The 21831-nt window shown below is 43.5% G+C and overlaps 1 protein-coding gene across 1 annotated transcript in view; it reads right to left on the bottom strand.

Annotated features, from left to right (window-relative positions):
- LRIG3 (leucine rich repeats and immunoglobulin like domains 3) overlaps positions 1-21463 on the bottom strand; it is a 47888-nt gene extending 26425 nt beyond the window's left edge. Inside the window, exons 1-3 of the mRNA XM_004601958.2 lie at positions 21056-21463; positions 15257-15328; positions 14974-15048 (exon numbers count right to left, since the gene is read on the bottom strand). Of these exons, the coding sequence (XP_004602015.2) occupies positions 14974-15048; positions 15257-15328; positions 21056-21267 (359 nt within the window). The 5' untranslated portion in view covers positions 21268-21463. The remainder of the gene's footprint in view (positions 1-14973; positions 15049-15256; positions 15329-21055) is intronic.
- Positions 21464-21831: the final 368 nt, after the last annotated feature.

The following is a 21831-nucleotide window of genomic DNA, read 5'->3' as shown; positions in this document are numbered from 1 at the left end:
AGCAATTTCTGCTAGACTCAGGCATGTGCATATGGTATTTCTCGTTTGGAAAAGGCATATGCATCACAATTTAATCTGAAATTTCTTCTTGTAATGTCACCATGTCTCTCCTTAGAATGCATTATTCTAACCATACCCCTTAAATCCAATTCAGTCATTACAGCTAACAAATTCTAAAGCCATGGTCATTCCCTAGGACTACTGAGTAAGCATATTAACTGTATTGACTGAGATAGCTAGTTTGTTTCCCAAGGAAAGAAGTACAAGTTGCTAAATAAAACATTACATTCTGCAAACACATTAAAGGTCATATTTTACAGAAGTAACTCACACTCCCCTGCTACCACCCCCCCCCCCAAAAAAAAAGCTTTCTAGAAAACTACCTTGATTATGAAAAAAAAAAATACCTAACATCCCATAATATATGCTTCTTTCAACAGAGAGTTGGCACGCAAAGAGCCTCTCCCATTGCAGATAAAAATAAACTGCTTCTACTCATCTTTTTTTTTTCTTAAAAGATAATTAACAAGTTTCATTAAAAGTAAGCATGTTTAGACTGGTCCAGTGGTACTATGGAATTAGTGAATAAAGCTATCTAATGAATCTTTTGCAAGAAGAAAGATTCTTGATTAAGAATTAATGATACTAGTTCAGAAAGAGAGGAATAGGCATAGAATGACTGCACTCAATTGTGGAATATAAAATAACATGAGACTAACGCCCAAGGAGACAAGGGCCAGGAAGATTGCTCCATGGTTGGCAGCCTGCCTCATGAGCTGGGGGAGAAGGCAGCTGGGATGGAGAAGGGATCACTGAGTCAATGATGGTTGGAGGGATGGCTTGGGGTGGGAGATGTGTGCTCAAAGTAGATAAAGCACCAAACATGATGGTCTCGCAGTATCTGTATTGATATCATAAGGCCCAGAAGCAGAGACATAAGAAGGAAACTGTCTGCTATAGGGGCAGGGATTGAGTGGAGTGGTGGAAGGGATACTAGGGACATTGGTGGTGGAAAATGTACACTGGTGGGACAGATGGTTTTTGATCATTGTATGACTGAAAATCATAAAAGCTTTGTAACTGTATCTCACGGTGATTTGATAATAAAAAAAAATTAAAGTGCAGACAAACACACAAAAGAATTAATGATACTGAGAGGCAAGTTAGGCATTAAAATTAAAGAGAATTAATTAAGAACTACTAAGCAGCAACTGAGCTTAGGAAGTAAAGGAGTAAAGAACCTGTTCTTTCAGCTAAATGTCAGATCAACATAAAATAGAGTTTTAGATCATGAGCATAAAAATAAAAGATAGCCGCAGTGTAATAATACAGAAGTTCTGTAATAAACAGGCACTATGTATATAGTAACAATAAAACAGTAACAATAAGTCTCAATGAGAGACGTTACTGGTGCCCGCTCGAACAAATCGATGAGCAATGGGATGACAGTGACAGTGACTGTTACCACTGAATGTCTGACAGAATGTATATAGTAATTGTAATGCATGGTAAAAAGATCACTGTCACTGTCATCCCATTGTTCATCGATTTGCTTGAGCAGACACCAGTAATGTCTCCATTGTGAGACTTATTGTTACTGTTTTTGGCATATCGAATACACCATGGCTAGCTTGCCAGGCTCCGCTGTGCAGGTGGTATACTCTCAGTAGCTTGTAGGGCTCTCTGAGAGGGACCAAGGATTCAATCCCAGATCAGCCGCATGCAAGGCAAACGCCCTACCCACTGTGATATCGCTCCAGTCCATGGTTAAAAAGATACTGCTTCAAAACCTATTCACACCACACACAAAACTAACCTTTTTCTATTCCCAAGTATAAATTCAATTTAATCCTTTAAGTAAACATAAATTTAAAGGCAGGTGCTAGCACATGTCAGGATGCTAAAGAAAATACTAACAGAAAAATTTGTCTTAATCTAAAATGATCTCTGTTGAATAAAAAAAAAAATCATGATTTTTTTAAAATAATGTAGGAGTATGGCTGTTTATTCAGCCATTGATTAAGCTAATTGACTATCTTGAGTTTTGAAAACTTAAAATCCCTCCTCTCCACTTTTTTACTCAGTTGTAGAAATCAAACCTGTGGTCTCACACATCCAAAGCATGTATGTGCTCCACCTCCGAGCACAGTCACAGCACATAGCCCTTCTTCCTCTTTTGAGGACTTCACAGCTATTTTCACGAGCCAGGTTACTGTCAGGGTTCAGCTCCGCACCTGAATCTCCCCAGCAGCTTGTGATTTACTGGGGAGAAAACTAGGGAGATTGCAAATTCACCTGGGTTCTCCCAAGTTCAAGATCAATTAAGTGCATTCGAACAGCTGTGACTTTGTCTAGAATCAGGCTTTGTGTAGGTCCATACAGAGTGTTTATGTAAGATGAAAATCAGAAAACTGTCAATTATATCTTCCAGCCAGGAAAAAGAAAACACAGGACTGACCCAATACATTAATCAAGAAGCTTTTCGTTCTACATTGGTTGCCACTCATGAGGGTCTTTCAGCCTAGGAAAGTGTTCTTTGGTTGCAGAAAATGCTCATGTCTCCGTATCTTCCCCTCAATCTCCACACCACAGTTGTTTTTCTTTTCTTCTTCTGTGTGTTTTCCCTTTGCTTGTTTTGTTTGGGGTCACACTTGACAGTGCTCAAGGTTAATTCCTGGCTCTATACTCAAGGATCAGACTTCCACCTAGCTGCTTATCCTCAAGCTGCCGTTCCAGCGGCTGGTGTGTGAGATCACGCAGGACTTCAAGACCGACCTGCGCTCCCAGAGTTCGGCTGCCATGGTGCTGCAGGAAGTGTGTGAGGCCTACCTGGTGGGGCTCTTTGAGGACACCAACTTTTGCACCATCTACGCCAAGCGCGTCACCATTAGGCCCAAGGACATCCAGTTGGCATGCTGCATTTGCAGACAGAGGGCATCAAGTTTACGATGCTAAAATCTCAGGCAAGGCTGGGACAAATGGAGACGCTACTGGTGCCCGCTTGAGTAAATCGATGATTGATGGGATGACCATGCTACAGTGCTCTACTCAAGGACCCACCTGGGATGGGAGATATGTGCTGCAAGTAGACTATAGACTGAAGATGATGGCCACTCAATGCCTCTATTGCAGACCACAACACCCAAAGGGAGAGAGAGAGCAAAAGGGAATGCCCTGCCACAGAGGAGGGTGGGGCGAGGGTGAGGGGTGGGATAGGGTGGGGATGTTGGGAGGATACTGGGATTCTTGGTGGTGGAGAATGGGCACTGGTGGAGAGATGTGTGACTGGAATGCAAGCACAAAAGTTTATAACTGTAATTGTACCTCAAGGCGATCCACGAATAATAATAAAACATTTTTGAAGTGTAAAATTAAAAAAAGAAAAAAGAAATGTCCTGTCTTTGTGAATACACTTCTCTCCCCTCCCCGGAGAGCCTCAGCTGTGCTGTATTCCTTCTCCTTCCAGTGTCTCTGGTTCCATTTCCTTCTGACTCAGACTTCAGTATAAGAAAGTTCTTTAAAATCTGGTGATTGCTGGTTATTCGTGCACATTTCGTCAAAAGAACAGCCCTCAAGAGCTTCCTTGAAGGACATCCATCCCTGAAATGGACTCGGCCCCATCCCACCACAGGGGGCGAGAGGAACCTATCTTGTAACAATCTCCTGTCTCCAGTGCCAGTGAGGACGGGGAGCAGTGCCAGGGCTTGGGGAGGCGAGCGGGAAAGCAGCAGGGAACAGGCGAGACCACTCCGTAGTCAGATTTCGCCTCATTCGCCTGGCTGGAGGAGATGCTGTCTTCAGTTCCCACCCTCTGCCCTCCTGGGCACGCGGCCCAGATTCCCTTCTCCCTGCTTCAACTCCCTGAGGACAAGCCTGCCGTCCGACTACAGCGACAGCAGGGCGGTCGCTGCTAGTAGTGATGGACTGACTTTACGGAGGAAAAGCCTGGACATCTCCCTTCTTTTATGTAAGATGTTTAACCAATACTCCGTTTTAAGTCCTACTCAGCAATGCCCCTGCCACCCCCCCCTTTTACGAGCTCTGAATTCCAGAACTACTCTGAGGTTCTGCAACAACCACAAAAACAAAACATGTTTTTGCTGTTTTTGGGAGCCACTCTACTTTTTTTCTCTAAAGTCAGTTATAGTTCGTCAGTTTGCTTGCAAGATGTTTATGGCATCGTTCCTCTCGACTCCCCCCCCCCCCCCACTAGTTGGTTTGTCTTTTGTTTCTGACAGGGTGTGCTTTTCAAAATATAATGCCTGACTCTCATTTTGGAAAAGAGTTGAGGAAGGAGCAAAGTAAAACATATGCAGTCAGTCCATCACACTTAATGGCAAGTTTTCAATAGAAATTCCATCAGTGGATAAAAGCCATTTTCCTGTTTAAAAAAAAAAAAGGTAAAACAAACAAACAAACAAAAAACCCTTCCGTTTCTTTTAAATTGAAAACCCATTCAATCTGCATTTGTGAAAGATCAAAAATTGGCATGATTTTGTCTAACCTCTCTCTAATTAACATAATTATACAGAGCATTGATTCTACTCTGCAGAAACACATCAGGCTAAGCTAATGTCATTCTATTTTCTGACATGGTTCACAGGTCTAGGAATTTAGGAACACCACAGTCACAGAATGTCCTGATTCCACCAACTAACTCAGGACTATGATTTAGCAAATGTGGTGACCACAGAGGCAAGTAGTATCTTTTCTAGACTGGCCTGAACCTTCGGAGAAGGAAGTTGCCCTTTATGGCCTGGTGCCATCAATACTTCCACAAACATGATTAGAAATATAATCAAGTGTAAATGTCACAAAGCTACACGTTTTGCAGAGGGTTCAGGGCCGTCAATTCTCAACAGAGTCAAATAATGGTCTAGAAGCAACTAGAGAAATCGAGTTGGGATAAGGCTTATTCTGAAATTTTAATCACCATTTAAAAGGCCCATTTAAAAGCAACTCTTATGTCAAGTATATGGTACTTGGGGAATCTCTGTTAACAAGTCAATAAAAGCCAGTAATATAATACGTCCTTTAAGTTATTAATTGGCACTGATACTAATCTTGAGCGGCTAGCGACAGCATTCCGGTTAAAAGAGAAAGCCCCATTACATTCTGGACGCACCTCAGACATCTTACTCTGAGCGCCATATTTCATTCACACTGTTATGCTGAAGACAAGGGGTCGGAGGCAGAACTTAAAGTGTCCAGACCTGCGCTGCCAAGGACAACAGCCAGTGATCTTGTGTGTTTACTTAAATTTAAATGCATGTAGCACCGTAGCACTGTCGTCCCTCCCCCACCCCGTTGTTCATCAATTTGCTCGAATGGGCAGCAGTACTGTCTCCATTTGTGAGACTTGTTAACTGTTTTTAGCATATGGAATACACCACGGGTAGCTTGCCAGGCTCTGCTGTGGGGGCGGGATATTCTCAGTAGCTTGCCGGGCTCTCAGAGAGGGATGGAGGAATCGAACTCAGGTCAGCTGCATGCAAAGCAAACACCCTACCTGCTGTGCTATGGCTCCAGTCCACTTAAGCAGTATCGTAGCCAATGAGGTTTATCTGAGGCACAATTATTGCTAATTGAAAACTTATATTTAAATACAATGAAAAATCTTCAGGTCCACGACCTGTATCTCAAGTGTCCGATATTATGTGCCTAGTGGTTACCACAGTGGGCAGCACAGAACGTTACCGCCTTTCCAGAAGTGCTACTGACCAGTCTAATTCCATGTCCATACAGAATAGAGGAAATGGAACTGGACTCTAGAAGAGAAAGCTTTAAAAGCCTTGTATTTCCAGCATCTCTAAGAAGAAAATCAAAGGAAGCAATTCTCCCCAGCAGCAGAACAATAGGCCAATGCTATATAACACACAAGCTGTGTAACAGTCATAACTATTACAGGGTAAAATGATTCCATGCCCAAAAATGAGGTTTGGGTCCTGCAAGTGTTCAACTGGAGGTTAGATAACCTATCTTTTATTGATTTCTCCTAACCATCTCTTAGTTACTAGGTCTCCTAACCATCTCTTAGTTACTAGGGCAGGCATGCACTCAAAATTAACAACAAAAAAAGGGTCATAAAATAACAGCAAGGTGTTCCTAATTCCATTCAACTTCTCCTTGATACTTACACGGAGATGCGGTGGGGATGAGAAAATAATATTAGGAGACAGGAAGAAAGGAACAAAAGAGGAATTTACATGATGAAGGGAGCACATTTCACATTCGGCTAGCACGCACTCCCCTTCCCAGAGCACCTGCCTCCATTCCTAGACCGGCTTGTGGTGTAGAATTGTGACCACGAAGCTCCAGTTCCAGTTCTACCCCCTGTTCTGTGATGAAAACATTTAAAGCTGCACATGTAGAAGAAAATTAGCCGCCCCCCCAATAGACACCGCATTTATCCTGTGCTATATGGTAACTGCAGAATGAAAAGGACCTTAATATTTCATTATGCCTTCAACCTTAGTCCAGAGACTGTTCTATTTATTGCTAAAGCTTCAGGGTGAGGGTGAGAGGCTGGGAACTGCAGCAAGGGATTTTGATTGTTAGAAAAGAAGCTGTTTATGTTTAGAATGGCTTTTCCTTTCATGTTTGGAATCTGGGACTTAAGCAACTTGCAGCCGTACACAGAAAGGGTGATACTGGTTTGAGTCTGGTTCCACGGGCGCAGAGGGTGAGTGCCTGTGCTCAGTAGAATCTTGAACCACACTGGTCTATGGAGAGAGCGGAGATACTAAACTAGAGAAAGAGCAAAAGTAACTAAGCCAAGACACAAACACATGTTGAATCTTGCCGCCCGAATCATGAAAAGCACTGGCTGTAACTTTATTGTTTTGTCTATCTTGGCAGCACTAGTCTCATTCAGCACAAGAAAAGTATTTGGCAGAAGCTATGCTGAGACTTCAAAGCAGCGATCTAACAAGCCAGAAAGAAGTTTAAGGGAAGGGATGAGAAAATGGTGTAGGTTTGGGATAAACCTGGGCAATAGCAGAGTTCCTTGTCAGGTTATATGAGGTCAAGTTCAGGCAGCAGGGTCAAGTTTTATAGCCGTATGAACCACCACTCCAGATAGTTGTTCAAGTGTAACTATGTCAAGTCTAACAAAGATTTCTTTTTAAAAGACCAACTTTAAAACAATCAATGAACTAAATTTAGTGTGTGTACACAAAAGTAGGAGCTAAAAAGTCCTTTCTACAACTATATACATACCTATATAGTTATAAATACATACATATGTATCAATTTGAACAAGAATATATAGTTGTTCATTTGTTATTTAGTACCCACTATATATGCCAGGTTTTATGCTAATGCCAGAGCTATCCTGGGGATAAAAACAAACACAGCTCCACTAATACGGGTGGTGGACAATAATCTTCTGTCTGCAACTGAAGAATGCGACTGTGTGTATATTAGACAGTCCTCCTCAGGAAGTTGTGAGGAGAATTCTTATTTAGGAAATATGGGTGAAGACCAGTATTCCGAGCAGAGAGAAACACCTACGCAAAGGAACTCAGGCAAAGATCCTCGAAAGACTCCAGAGAAGGCAAGTTAGGAAAAGACGATTTGGACCCTTCAGAGCACTGTGGATTTTGCTCTTGGCCTAAGAGCAGTGTGATATTCCTGGCCGGTTTAAAAAGCCAGGACATGGGCACAAATTTATGTTTCAAATAGAATCGTTCTACACGGAAAATTCAAAAATCTAGCAAACATGTATTTTTGGAATTGGTTTATCGTTTAATGTGAGGATAAACTTATTGTTTGTCACAAACACAAGCTCTGTGTACAATAAGCTATTATGTACAAATCACATACGAACAGTTTAAAACCAAATTAAAAAATATCTCTATCCTATAAAGATATTCTTATGCTTGTTTCATAAGGCTTGAGCTTCTTAGGCCTATTTTACATTAAGCACAACAAAACTGGCTTATTTGTACTGGTGAAGCTTTCGGTCTTCCAAAGGCAATGTGTTTTTACACCTGAAGACACTATTAGTCCATCCACAACTACAGAGCATGCACTTGGGGTGAATTTTTCAGTCAAGGTGGTCAAACTCATCTACACTAGGTGTGGGTAAAGAAATGGAATATGTTTAATATCCACTTAATTAGAACAAAGTTCTCAAGTCCCTCCAGAAGACCTGAGGTTTTAATTTGGGTTCACAATGCTCTTCAACTTCCTTAATCATCGTGACAAAGTGTTCACCTCTTTTCAAATATTTACTTACTACATATAGGCTTGGGCTTTAAAAATTTTTTTCTTGCCTCTCTATGATTCTTTCCTACTCTATAAGCAACTCTATCTCTGAGCAAAAACCTCTTAAAATGCCATCATGCTTTATGCTACAAACTGAATTTGAGGAACTTAAGCCGTGCTAGGATCAGAAATTTGGCTTAAAGGGCTGGATCACACATGTCACACGTGGTGGAGGCTCAGGTCTGAGCCCTACCTATCCCCCAGTACCACTCAGAAGTGAGCACTAAGCACAGGTCCAAAAGTAGCCCCTGCGCTCCGCCAAATGAGGTCCAAAAACCAAAAATAAATCACTCAACTGTGTCATGTCACTAAGTGATAGTCTCTTAATTATGCTTTCCAACTCCTTAAGTGTTTAATCATTATGGGTAAAATCTCCACTTAATACTATGCTGGGTTAAGTATACAAATAACAGCAATGCACACCCGATTTCAAAGCACAAGTTCAATTCAACCCTTTGCATCATCCAGAAGAAAATGCTCATTTAACACTTTCTCTACATCCTCTTACAGTAAGGAATGTGGCGCTAAAATACAGAGGATTCCCCACAAAAAGCAGTTCTGAGGTGGAAGGACAGCAGGTATTCAGAAAGTCGTAGTCGTACTGATATAAAAAAAAAACTGTACTTATTTATAAATAAATATAGTTATCAGTTGTATTTACTTGTTGTCTTTGGGACACTTGATTTTGAAAATGTACATCAACTAATGACTTCTTGAAAAGTGGGGAGCAGAGATTGAGCTTAACTGAAATGCATTTCCAATTAAAAAATATGGAATGCTGGGGCTGGAGTAATAGCACAGCAGGGAGGGCATTTGCCTTGCACGCGGCCAACCCAGGTTCGATTCCCAGCATCCCATATTGTTCCCTGAGCACTGCCAGGAGCCATTCCTGAGTGCAGGGCCAGGAGTAACCCCTGTGCATCGCTAGGTGTGACCCAAAAAGCAAAAAAAAAAAAAAAAAATGGAATGCTTCCATCAAACTGCCAAAGAACTAAACTGATCCCCAGTAGCTTACCCAAGTCCCAAGTTTTCTTCCTTCTCTGGAGTTCAGTCCCCCTCACACTCTCACCTTGAAATCATGGTTCTCTGCCAAGAGGCTGGCCCAGGTATATTTCTACGATGCCTTCATCACCCTGCTTGGAGAACATTTTTATGGACTGTCTTTCTTTGCCCATTGTGTTATGTTGTGTCATACGAAGTCCTTCGAGGCCAGAGGCCACGTCCTCAAAGTCTTTGTTCACTCACATTTAGCACAGCGCAGGCTTGGTCACTTTGAAAAGACCAAAATCTACTTTATGGATACACAAGTCCTCCACGAGAAATATTGCTCAATTATCAATTATAACACGACTTGGCAACTTCGGGAAAACCACTTGGAAAGTGCAAAAGCTTTCCTGAAGGTTTACCCCAAATGTGTACTTCTCCCCCCCCCCCCATCGACTGCTGCCAGGATAGCCCTCCTACACCCCACTGTCCTCCTGTGACCCTCCTGGGGGAGAATCCAGCTGGCCCACGGCCGTGGGTCCCGGCTTTTCTGCCAAGCCCCCTGCAACTGTAACAGAACAGCTGCCGCTGCTCACACTTTTCAGAGCCCGTCCATGTACTTTCCGCCATCTGATCCTTTACCGGAACCGCCCGAGATAGATGAGCAGACATCTTACACCCCTGCTGCAGATAAACAAAGGAGAGCTAATTAACTCTGCCAGAGGTCAGACAGGGCATTCTTGGGAGACGAGACAAAAACATCTGCATCTCCCTGTTCATGTCTCTCATCCATATGACCACTCCTGCAGGCCAAAACCTTCACTGCACTGTGGAGGATACGGAGGATACTGGTTTGAGTCCTACTCTGAAAGAAGATGTGGGGAAGGAAGCCAGGGAGATGGCCCAAAGGGCCAGGGCCCATCAGGAGGCTCAGGACCCAATACACCATCGCGTGGTCCTCCTGGGCTCCCCCAGGAACACCCTCCCAAGCATCCCTGGGGATAGCCCTCCCACACACATACAGAAAAATCACGATCACGATCACAAAATCCCGTTAATCATCAATTTCTCGAGCGAGCCCAGTAACCTCTCTATTCGTCCTTTCCCTGAGAACTTAGAAGTCTCTCTCGACTCGGCCCTCCCAATGATGTCGTACTGGAGGCTCTTTCAGGATCAGGGGAATGGGATCCAGCTTGTTACTAGATTTAGCATATGAATACACCATGGGAAGCTTGCAAGGCTGTCCCATGTGGGCAGGAAACTCTCAGAAGACTGCCAGTTTCTCCCAGAGGGAGAAGTAGGCTTCAAGATATCACTTTGCGGCCGCGTGCTTCTGGGAGCTTGCTTTTAAGTCTCTGGATGTTGGCCATTTATGGGATCACATACACCTGGGTTCCTCTGTCGGTATCTTCATGCATGAGGCCCATCCGAATGTGTGGAGAGGGGCCTCGAGCATGGCTGTAGCTAGGTTCCGGTGGTCTTTGGCTGCCGGGAGCTCTGCTCGGGGTGGGGAGGGAAGCTGGAGCCCATCCCCTCCGAGGGGCCCCTGGGGAAGACAGCCAGGCATGTGGGCAAGAGACTCTCACACACACAAAAAAAAAGACATGAAAAATGCCACTGGAGAACTATCACACCACACATGCGGGAGTTTCAAAACTGAAGAAAAATGAAAAACCACCACCCATCTCGGAACTCTACACACAGCCATTGATCCCGCCAGATACTGCTAACATTCCCTCCTTTGCAGGGGTGTCCACTGCAGCACCTCAATGCCATGAGACTTCCTGCACACCCCTCAAAAAGGACACATGGTGGGACAGAAACAGATCTGCACGACAATAGGTTCAAAAGTCAGTGGATAGGGAAAGCCATCCACAGTTGTATGCCCTTAAACACCAGTCAAATATTTTATGTATACATTCCCCACCCAATTCATTAATTCCAAGTCATGTGACTTGAGCATTTCTTTAGTTTTATTTGGGGGCCACACCCAGCAGTGCTCAGGGCTTACTTCTGGCTCTGCTCTCAGGGATCACTACTGCTAGGGCTTGGGAACCATAAGAGGTTCCAGGGATCGGACCTGGTTGGGCAGTGTACAAGGCAAGTGCCCCACCTGCTATTGGGGAATATTGCTCCAGCCCTGAACTTTGCTTTTAATTACAGCTTTAGTGACATGGCCACAGGCTGCACTATAAAACTGTCTTTATCACTCCTGGTCTACTGCAGTGCTTTCCTCATTACCTGCACTTCGGAACCACCTTTCTGCCACCTCTGGGCCATTCTCCACAACAAAGTCAGAGTGACACTTTCAAAGAGCAAATACCATCACCTCACTTTGCTTTAAATCCATTCAAGGTGTGTCTGTTGTTGGGAGTATACATTTTGGGGTAATACTCTAGAAGGAGGGCAGTGCCAACTCTGGGAGGGAAATGATATACGATGATCAAGAAAATAAGGGACTAAGTAGAAATGTTCAACCTTGAATTAAGATTTAATTTTTTTTAAAGGGGGTTATTTGGCTGTACTGAACCTTCTCAATAATCCAAGAAATATTTATAAAACAGATGACCAGAAATAACAAGTCTGATGTGTCAAAATGAATATTCGTCAGCCCCCACCCAGCTCAAGCCAATTAACTCAGACTCCCTAGGGATGAAATCAAAAAATCTACAATTTTTACAAATACCCTATGTCCTTACTAACGCTAAGCATTTTGAAGGTAGCTGCATATTGGGCAATATAAAAAACTTTGCGTGTCAAGTCTGAGGTGCAAATAAGTTGCAATTGCATCAACAAGGCCTCCCCTATCTAGCAATAGTATATGACACACATTCAAACCTGCCCGGTCCTAACTCAGATCACAGGTTTCAAAAACATTCAACAGTTGTGCTGCTCATGCCACATCACAGGATGTCAGAACCATCACATGCAGTAAAATGAATTCACATAGGCCCAGCCACATTCATGCCAGTGATTACTCCTCTTCTTGCCCTGAAGATGCCATCTGTCAAGCCACCTCTAAGAAACTGAGAGAAAATGACAAAACAAAAAGCATGACTTGACCCCTTTCATTCAACTGACTTCTGGCAAGCTCTGAAACCAAAGCAGATCTAGGCAGCCGTGTGCATTCTAAAGGAGCCCTTACACTCGGAGGTGAGCTTTGGTCACGAGGAAGCACCACTACTCACCAACCAGCATTCCAAGATCCTAGCATTTTACTAGGTGTCCCTGGCATCCTCAAAACTGGTCCCTAAGGGGCTTATCTCTGGCCTGATATGCCATGTGACCCAATGTCAGGATCTGGCTCCTGCAGCTGAGAGAAGACAGGCCCACCAGCTGCAGTCTTCTGCATAACCGTCTCTCCAACTTGGAGGTGTGCCAACAACACACAATACTGGCTCCCAACTTCTTTTTTCTTTTTTTTTTTTTAGACCATACATGGCAGTGCTCAAGGCTTACTCCTGGCCCTGCACTCAGGGATCACAGTCGGTGGACTCCAGGGGACATAAAGAGATGGAACCTATGTCAGATGCATGCAAGACAAGCACCTTATTCACTGTATTATCTGCCCAGACCTTGATTTTTTTTTTCCTTCACGCAAGGTTTCAAGAATGATTTGTCTTGTGTAACTTAGGCCTGCCAAAATGTTTTTCTCCATGAACAGTAATGAGAGAAAAAGAAAAGATTTTGATAGACTAAAAGTCCTGAGGGCTACTTTGAAAGCCATGGGGTTCAACTGTGGGACTACCACACAAGTTTCTCAGCTGAGTCATCTTATGTGGTTTAACAATTCCATTTTTGAAATATCTGAAGTGTATTTCAATACTGAATTTTAACTGATCATTTTCAAGTGCTTCTACTTAAAGTATTCAATCTTATAAAAACAGAACATAGAAATAACTGTTTCAGAAACAGTGATGGTATTTTGCAACATCAAAAACACCTACAGAAAAAAAATGAAATATGGGTAAAAGCTATGAAACAGAGAAGCAAAATGTCAAGACTTTCACAGGTATCAAAACAACTTTTCACTATCTCAGTAATTAACAAGCCTACCAGGTAAATTACTCCACAGAATCAATGCAATCTGGGTAATAAGTGGGATGAATCATCACTAAATATAAACAGAACAATCACTGGTAGGCTTATTGCAACAAGGGGAAAGTGAGATTACTCAGAATTCACTAAAGAGAAACACAAAAACATGAAGATGAAGAGTTTTGAAGAGTTTCTAATTTTGCAGGCTTGGTTTTCTAAATTCAAATTCTAGTTTTGAATTCATAAAATTGGCAGGTTATTTTTTATATTTTCTCCACTGGTCCTTGGATGTTCAACTGTACATCATGCAAAAGAGAAAACTGCTCTCCCTCTCCTACCTATACAAGCCAAATTCTGAAACTCTCCCTATGCAGGCACCCTCGGCAATGAAGCATGCAAGGACCCTCCAGCTCTCTTGAGCATGCTGACAGAAACTGCCAATATACTGGGTAGCACAGTGAGGGAAAGGGGTCGTTCTCTGGCATTTCAAAGGCCCAACTGGTCAAACGAGAAAGATGTTTAAGAGAGCAAAACCAGTACTCCACTTAAACACTGAGATTTTAAGCAATTGTGAAATACATGGAAAACAGGTATTAATGTGAACTGAGAAATATTTTTTTTTAAATTCAGTGTTTATTTGTCAAATACCAACTGCCTTTTCTTTCATTCCTTTCTGGTTCTGATCTCTGGAAAAACCACATCGGTATCAAATGTCACTCGGTTCTTATTCAAACAGAGAAAGGCAGACACAGCGGCTACAGCCATGGCTTAGCTGACCCGGACCCTCCGTAAAAACAAACCTCATAAATCACCAGATGCAAGCAATTGGGTAGTGATCACTTTAATTAATTGAACAGCTTTCCTGAAGTTTACTATATAATTTCAACCCTCCCAACACCTTTCCCAGAAACAACTAGCAATGGTATACTTTTTTTTTTTAATGCTGTTCGAGGAAACATTTTTAATTTCAGTGGCATATATATATATGTGTGTATATATAATATATATTTTTAATGACTCAACATTAAGGTGGTAAACTACTTATTTTATTCATGAAACCATGTACATTCTAAATGCTACTTTCAAACGCCAAATGTAAAAATGATTACCAAACGTCTGCCTGACAAATACAGAAAATTTAACACACTTCATTTGAAAACTTCTTTTGCAAAACAACATGCAATGGCATGTTAACTTCAGTCACATATTTAATTTAACTCTAGAAGGCGTGATATTTGTTTTGATGTTCCTGAACCTTAATTTCCACTGTAGGCCCCATGTAACGGGGATGCCTTTAATGCCTTATTTTCAATTTCTCTTCACAAAATGTTACCCGTTTGCCACCAGAAAATATGTAATATTTAATCTATAAAAGCCCAAGCTATCCACAGAGAATGAAAAAGAGTTAAGAACTCTAGTATCAGAAGATATAATCTGATACACATCTCTGGAGTGTAGACAGCTTTTCTGAACCATGGAGAACAGTTCAGCAATGACAACAGAATATAACAAGTGTGCTATGACAGCAGTACTTAAAACAGTAAGGGGTGGGGAGAAGGGTGGGGGTAAGTTAACCAATGTAGAGAACACTTCTTATTTACGCTGAAGGAAGTACTCATATTTTACTTGTAAATCGTAATCCCATAGGAACTGCTACCCATGGCCCTGCAAACATTCACTTACAAGGAAAGAAGTGTAATATTCGCCGAGACTTGTCCCAGATTTGGAATGGTCTCTAATTCATTGTTGTTGAGTTTCCTATAAATGCCAAAGGAAAGAAAAAAGAGAAGGAAAAATGGTCATTAGGGAATCTGTAATTCATAAGACATTTGTCAAATTATTCTTAAAACAGATTCCAAGTTATAAGTGTTAAATAATCGTGTGCAGTCTAAATATTCCTTACAGTTAAGGAGTTGGACGTAACAGGTTATTTTACTCAAATCTCAAGTAGAAAAACAAGACTTACACTTCTTGCAGGTTCTGAAGGTGACTCATCGAATTTGCCTTGATAAAAGACAATTTGTTGTGACTTAAGTCCCTAGGAGAAAAAACAAAATTTTGAGTTGTTGGGGGAAAAACAGTAACACAGCTTAGCAGTGTGCCATGCAGTGGCCTTAGGAACTCTGTTTATAAATTATTTATGAACTAGCAAAGCTGGTGACAACAGAAGAAAAAAATCACCCCGCCCTGTCCACAAACTAAAATGCCAAATTCAAGCTCTGAGGATAAAATTAGTTTAGGAGACTGGTAGCATCAAAAGTCTTGAGGCCCACAAATGTTTCAGGAGATGTTTTTTTGGCCAAGAGTGAACAGATCTTTTGTGAACTGGTTATTTTGCTTCCCCCACCCCATCCTTTACCTTCTCCTCAACTCCAATTTGATATGATTAAGTCATGGTTTATGAAAAGTGGCTAATTAGGCAGGTTGCTGAAACCAAAACCTCTAAAGAACCTTTTATTATCGTAAAATTAAGCATCAGAGTCCTATTACAGTGAAACAAAACAGAAATTGCTTTTCACTCATATTGATTTCTTTGGGCTCAGGCACCAAACTATTTAAAGCTACATTGTGAACATGGAAGTTAGGGACAGAAACCAACCTGAATCTTTTGCTTTCCTGAATCCGCCCCCCCGGACCCCAATACCTGTATGGTAATGAATAATTTAAACCTGATCAGCTCACAACATTAACAAGACTGTACAGAAAACTGTGATCAGATTTCTTTCCAATTGTTAAAATAAACCTGCTTTCTTACTCAAAGTAACTCAGGGACCATTTTCCTCATTACAATTATGTTTGAAAATAGCTAAACAGAACCTCTATGTAGGCAATGCTCTAGGTTAGGAAGTCACCTGAACCTTAAAGATTCAAAAGATGAAACAGAACATTGGTTCTCACCCCTATGCGGATTGATGTACTGAAAATGGACCTTCAAGGTGAGGTGACAGAAAGGAAGTGGTGGAAGAGCTGCTGAAAATCAGATTAACCACCTGGGGAGCTGTGAGTCCTCCCACTGAAACAGGTTAACCCATGCCGTTAATTTCTCCAGCGTTTACAGATAAATAATTTCAAATAACCAACATTTTAGATAACCACCTTTCATTGGTGAGAAGCATGGACCTTCCTGTTTGATGCCTCAGTGAGAAGGGGGAAAGAGAGGGTGGGGGGAAAGTTAGAGCAAACACAATCAGAGAGGCAGTGTTGGGGCACGTCCGTTACTGAACAATTAGAAATCAGAGATCCTTTCCGGCTTTGAATTTCTGTTTTGAGAACCAACTTGGCTTTCCCTATTTCACCTAAAAAGTAAAAAAAAAAAAAAAACCTGCAGAGATTTTTATTTGAAACATGTTTGCCTAAAGACCTACCAGACACTCACAGACATGAGTAGATTTGTTCTGGTAGAGTTATAACATGAAAAAAAAAAAAAACCTGGCACAGTCTTTCAACTATAAAAATCCTGCAATTACAACCACTGCTGTGCATGCCCACCACGCCGGAGCCAGACACTTTCCCTCACAGCCCTGCTCACGTCCATCTGGAGTTCATCAAGGAAACCGTGAGCCCAACAACTCACGTTAGGAGTCAAACAAAACCGGTGTGCTGAGAGCACCGCAGACGGTCGCAGATTTCCCACCGGGTTTACGGAACGACCTCACCTGGGGCGGCCCCAGAGCACAGCCAGTCTCCCTGGGCCCCACTGGACTAAAGAACCTGGAACAAGCATAAAACTGCATCCCCGATTGTTTCAAGGTTTACAGGGGAGGGGGAGCCAGTCAGGCATTCGCCTTTAACACAGGTGGTTTTCTTTTTAATTAGATAAACTAAAACCACACTCTGCTCTTCAACTTAGGGGCTATTTCACAGGGTAATCCTGTGAGAAATGATTGAGTTCTCCCTACCTCCCCCACATTTTTTTTTCCAGCCAGAAGGGGAAGAGATTGCCAACAAAAGATCACCAAATTGAGAAATGCCTTCCTGAGAACAGAGAAAATTTGGGGGGCCGCTTGTATTTGATCCAGGAGAGAAAGCTGAGGACCTTAAATATTTCAGTTATTACAATACACTTCTATTCCTATACATTTAATAGTACACAAAACTCCATGACTGAGTTTTGTGTACTATTAAAACCCGGTGATAAGTTGGAGAGGAAAGAAAAAAAAAATCCCCCTTCAGTGACTTTTACTACTAAATACCATGAAACTTCTAAAAGCCATGAAGCATTTAATGTACCTAAATTTAGATGTAATACAGGCTGCTTCAGAAACAATTACTTTCCAATTAAAGGATGCCACATTTTCCCAAATCTTTTTATAATGTATTTAGGGTTAGGGCCATTAAAAAGAAATTCAAGTTCTACAATGCCCACGTTTTCCTAAACCCATAAAAGCATTCAAGAAGAAAAGCAGATGCTTCAATTTGAGAGCGTCATTAATGAACATCTTCCCCAGGAAACCTTTCCAAAACACTTTTTTTTTGGTAGTGGGGTTAAATGGCAGAAGTAGTGAGGCAGGGAGGTGCTAAATATTTACCCAGAACTCAGCTGACCAAATACTTGAAAATCAAACCCTACCTGGTAGAGCCTCTCTTGCTGCCTTATTAGCAAGCACATAAATATAGATAAAAATAATTAATTTACAACATTTGGTTTGAGCTATCTTTTTTTTTCCCCCCTGCTTCTAGCACTTAGGAATCTGACTTCCAAGACCAATTTCAAAATGCAAATCTAACACAGCTTCTTAATCAATCCCACTGGAGCCTGCAGAGCTGCTAATTCAGCAGAAATCTGGGAAGCTGAAAAACAAAAAGCCAGGCTGTAGCCGTTTTAAGACACTGATCCAAAGTGACTCATAAATCAGCCTGCTATGCTCAAGTTGTAGTCTGGAAAATATAGAAAAACAGCTGTGAAAACCATAAGGACGATTAGCCCGACCCCAGCCCTAATTCTAGGACTGACCAGAGCAAAGTCACAAGAGAACCCTTGAAAGGCACAGAAAGTGCCTTTCAGACTTCTGCTGGGACCCAGCAAACTCAAATGTTTGGCGATGAGATAAATAATTCTAACATGCCAGGGAGATTTTAGGAACACTTGCTGTTCTCCTGGCAAGGGAGTTTGCCCACTTCTGGCTCAGAAGCACAGTCTACCAAGCTCTCCCCTTTAGTTCAGGGCTCTGCAAGCACAAATTCGAGATGTAAACTCAAGTCTGTCTTTAGAGGCAATTGTAAGCCATCCTTTAAATACTTGCTATTTTGAAGAACCACTTTCTCTAGAGGAATAGCTAGAAGTCACTTTCTGAAAGAGCTGCATACATTATTTCACAAGTCAAACCATCCAACTTTTCACACGTGGAACTTTTGTGACTATAAACGACAACAGAATCAAGTGGAAAAACACACCCATATAATAGACTTTCTATTTTTCATCTTGCAAATCCCACAAATGCAAGAAAAGATGGATATTAAACTTTTTCTGCGGAGTACTCTCACCAACTAGTCCTCAAACAAACTTCTACCATTTCAGTTGCCTAACAAAAGGGAAGTTGAGATAGGGGGAAGAAACGATGTGCATTTTTCTCATTTCTGAACTCTGAAACAGCCGGCTGGAAAGCTTTTCCAATTACTTAAAAAAAAAAAAAAAAAAAAAAAAAAACTAAGAAACATCTCTCATGCCTCCTGCTCCAAACACCAAATAACAGACAAGACAAAGCTCAATTCTGAGTGTGTGTTTTTCTCTTCACAAAAGTGGAGAGAAGGAATCACTGGAGCTTCAAGCACAAACAAAAGAAACATTTACAATAAAGAATTCAGGCCACATGGTTTGGTGACAACTACAAAGTTGGCTAAAAGTCACCAAGTACAAGAATGACAGAGCTGTCCAATGAGTGATCACAGTGGGGCTTCTGACAACAGAAGTCCTGCTTATTTATACAAGTGGAACTTATTTTCACATACATTTAAGGAATGTGGACTTGTATTGAGACAATTTACTGCTGGCAGAAATGTAATTAAAGATTGTGCTAACCAAATAAACTGTAATTTGTTTTTAGTGTGCCACCAAATTATCTGCAAAACAAAATCCTAATTAGGTCAGCTACTTTTAAGACGCTTAAATAGGTATCAAACCCCTTTTGGTTTAACTCAACTTCTAATCAAAAGCAATACAGCTCATTGTTTCAAAGATGCCCACATTCACACACCAAACACTACACAATGGCATGACCCAATCGGCCATCTGAAACTGAGAAAAGAACAGAATATAAGTTGAAACAGGGAATAATTCAAATATTTCTAAATGTGCCCTGGAAGCACTATATTCATTTGCTTTTCCTTATCCCTCTTATCCCTCATAGGTGTTCACCTCCAGTCATTCAAATGTTCAGTTCCATATGTTGTCAATCAGCCATTCACATTTCATGAATAAGACAGCATGACCTCCACGAGAGGCAATTGAACAGAATTAGCCACAACTAATTGAAAGTCTTCCTGCTTTGGGTTAAAGACCCTATCTCCTTTTTCAATTGTAATAAAAACTCCTAAATAAAAGATATCCCCTGATAAGAGATTAAACATTAACTCCGTAATTCTACTTTATCAACGTGCACACAGAAAATGCTTTCGATTGCCAACAATTCTACCATTCACAAATAACGATTTTGACTAATACAATTTCTTAGAGCAACCAAACAAAGTTTCTATCGCCACTTCTAGGCCGTTGGGAAAGTCCATGCAAGTGTTTAAGAAATCAGAGTTCCTATTGGAGTTGAATTTCCATTGGAATTCTGCTAGGCCCGAGCCTAAGAATTAACAGATGCATTGCACTTCGATTTATTTTCAAGGGGATAACCTTTTCGTTTTTTAAGACCCAAGCAGATCTGCTTTTGTTCTGTTTAACATTTTACGCGGATCGGATCTGAACAAAACTGGGGCTGGAAGGGAAGAAGGAAGATGCCATTTGGAAAGAATAACCCTTTCCAAAGAAACTATTTTCTTCCTCTTTCTTCCACGCAGTTGGCAACGATTTCGACTTCTCAGCCTTCAACGCTAGCATCCCCTTGCATAACAGAGCCCAGCGTTCTCCGAAAACCCAGGTCTGGGCATCCCGAGAAGCCACCAAAACTTTGCCCTGGGGTCTGAACACCTCCCTTTCCGAGTCCTGGGTTCTTCTCCCCTTCCCGTGTCCTCGGATCGATCCTGCCAACTTCTTACCGGGTCCCGGGCACGCTACAACTCGGCCCAGGAGGCGGGGGCTTAAGGGCGCCTGCCAATTCGAAGTTACACACAGAACAAAAGGCCGTCTAAGTAAGTACCCTAGCTTGCACAGGGCCCATTCACCCGCGGTGCTCATGCGATTCCAGCGGGGAACACAGGCCAGGCGGCCTGAACTAGTTACAAAGTATCCCTGATCTAGTTACAAAGAATCCGGCGTCTCGGGCAGTCGGAGAGAGAACCGCTGCCTGTGCCCATCCACAGGTGGCCGGCCGGAGCGTGCCTCTGGACGCCCTGGACGAGCCCAAGGCGGGGGACTCTGCCCCCTGCAGTTGGCAGACGCTCCTTCCCGGGTGCCCAAGGGTGGCCAGGCGGGGCGCGCCCAGGGCCCACCTGCGCCGCCCGCCAGGATGCCCGAGGTCCCCGGGATGCTCTGAAGTTCCTACCTTCTTGCACTAAGCAGGACCAAGAGGGAATTGCTCAGAAGAAAGTTTTGGGGTGTGTTGGGGGGAGCGGAGGACTCATGCCCAGGCCCCCTCGGCCCGCAGCAAAAAATACTTACAGCCGGGCGACCCAGGAGGGCAGCGGCTCGGGGAGGCGCGCCAGTCGCCGGTGACTGCAGTCCAGCAGGTCCCCGAGGCATCGGCAGGGAGCAGGGCACCCGCGCGGCGCGGGGGCCCCGGGGGGCGGCGGCAGGGCCCCGACGCGCCCCAGCACGGCGCACAGCAGCAGCCCCAGCGCCGCGGCGGGCGCGCGCAGCCTCCCCCGGCCCATCGCGGGGCCGCGGCCTCGGGGGGCGGCCCGGAGCGACGCGACACGCACGGCCCGGCCGAGTCCCCGGGCGCCGCCGCGCGGCTGGCCTCGCGCTCCCGGGAAGGACCGTGCGCTCAGGAGCGCCGCGCTGGCATGGCCCGGAGCGGCGCGCGGGGGAAGCCGGAGGGGGCGGCGGCGCGGTGGCAGGACCAGCGGCGGCGGCGGCGGCGGCGGCGGCGCTCGGGAACACACGGTCCCGCCGGCGAGAGCAACTTGGGCGTCCGCTCGGCCGCGCAGACTGGCCCGCGCTCCGCGTGGCGGGGCCGGGAGGCGGGGCGAGCCGAGTGGCGGGCGCGCCCATTGGCCGCCTCGGGCTCCCCGAGGCCACGTGACAATAACAAGGCTCCCTCCCCCGCCTCTCCCGGAGCCCGAGTGGAGGGAGAAAGTGGAGCCGAGATTGCAGGAAACTCCGAGTTCACTTTTTCCAGCCTCTCGCGCCAGCAGCCTCCTCTCCGTATATCAAAAAGGAGTGCAAGGGGAAAAGGGAGTGTGCAAACAAGGCAGCAACGATGAGGCCCGCTCTCT

This window comes from Sorex araneus, chromosome 2 (assembly GCF_027595985.1).
Source record: "Sorex araneus isolate mSorAra2 chromosome 2, mSorAra2.pri, whole genome shotgun sequence".
Taxonomy (NCBI): domain Eukaryota; kingdom Metazoa; phylum Chordata; class Mammalia; order Eulipotyphla; family Soricidae; genus Sorex; species Sorex araneus.
This window is presented reverse-complemented; position numbering and strand designations above follow the sequence as displayed.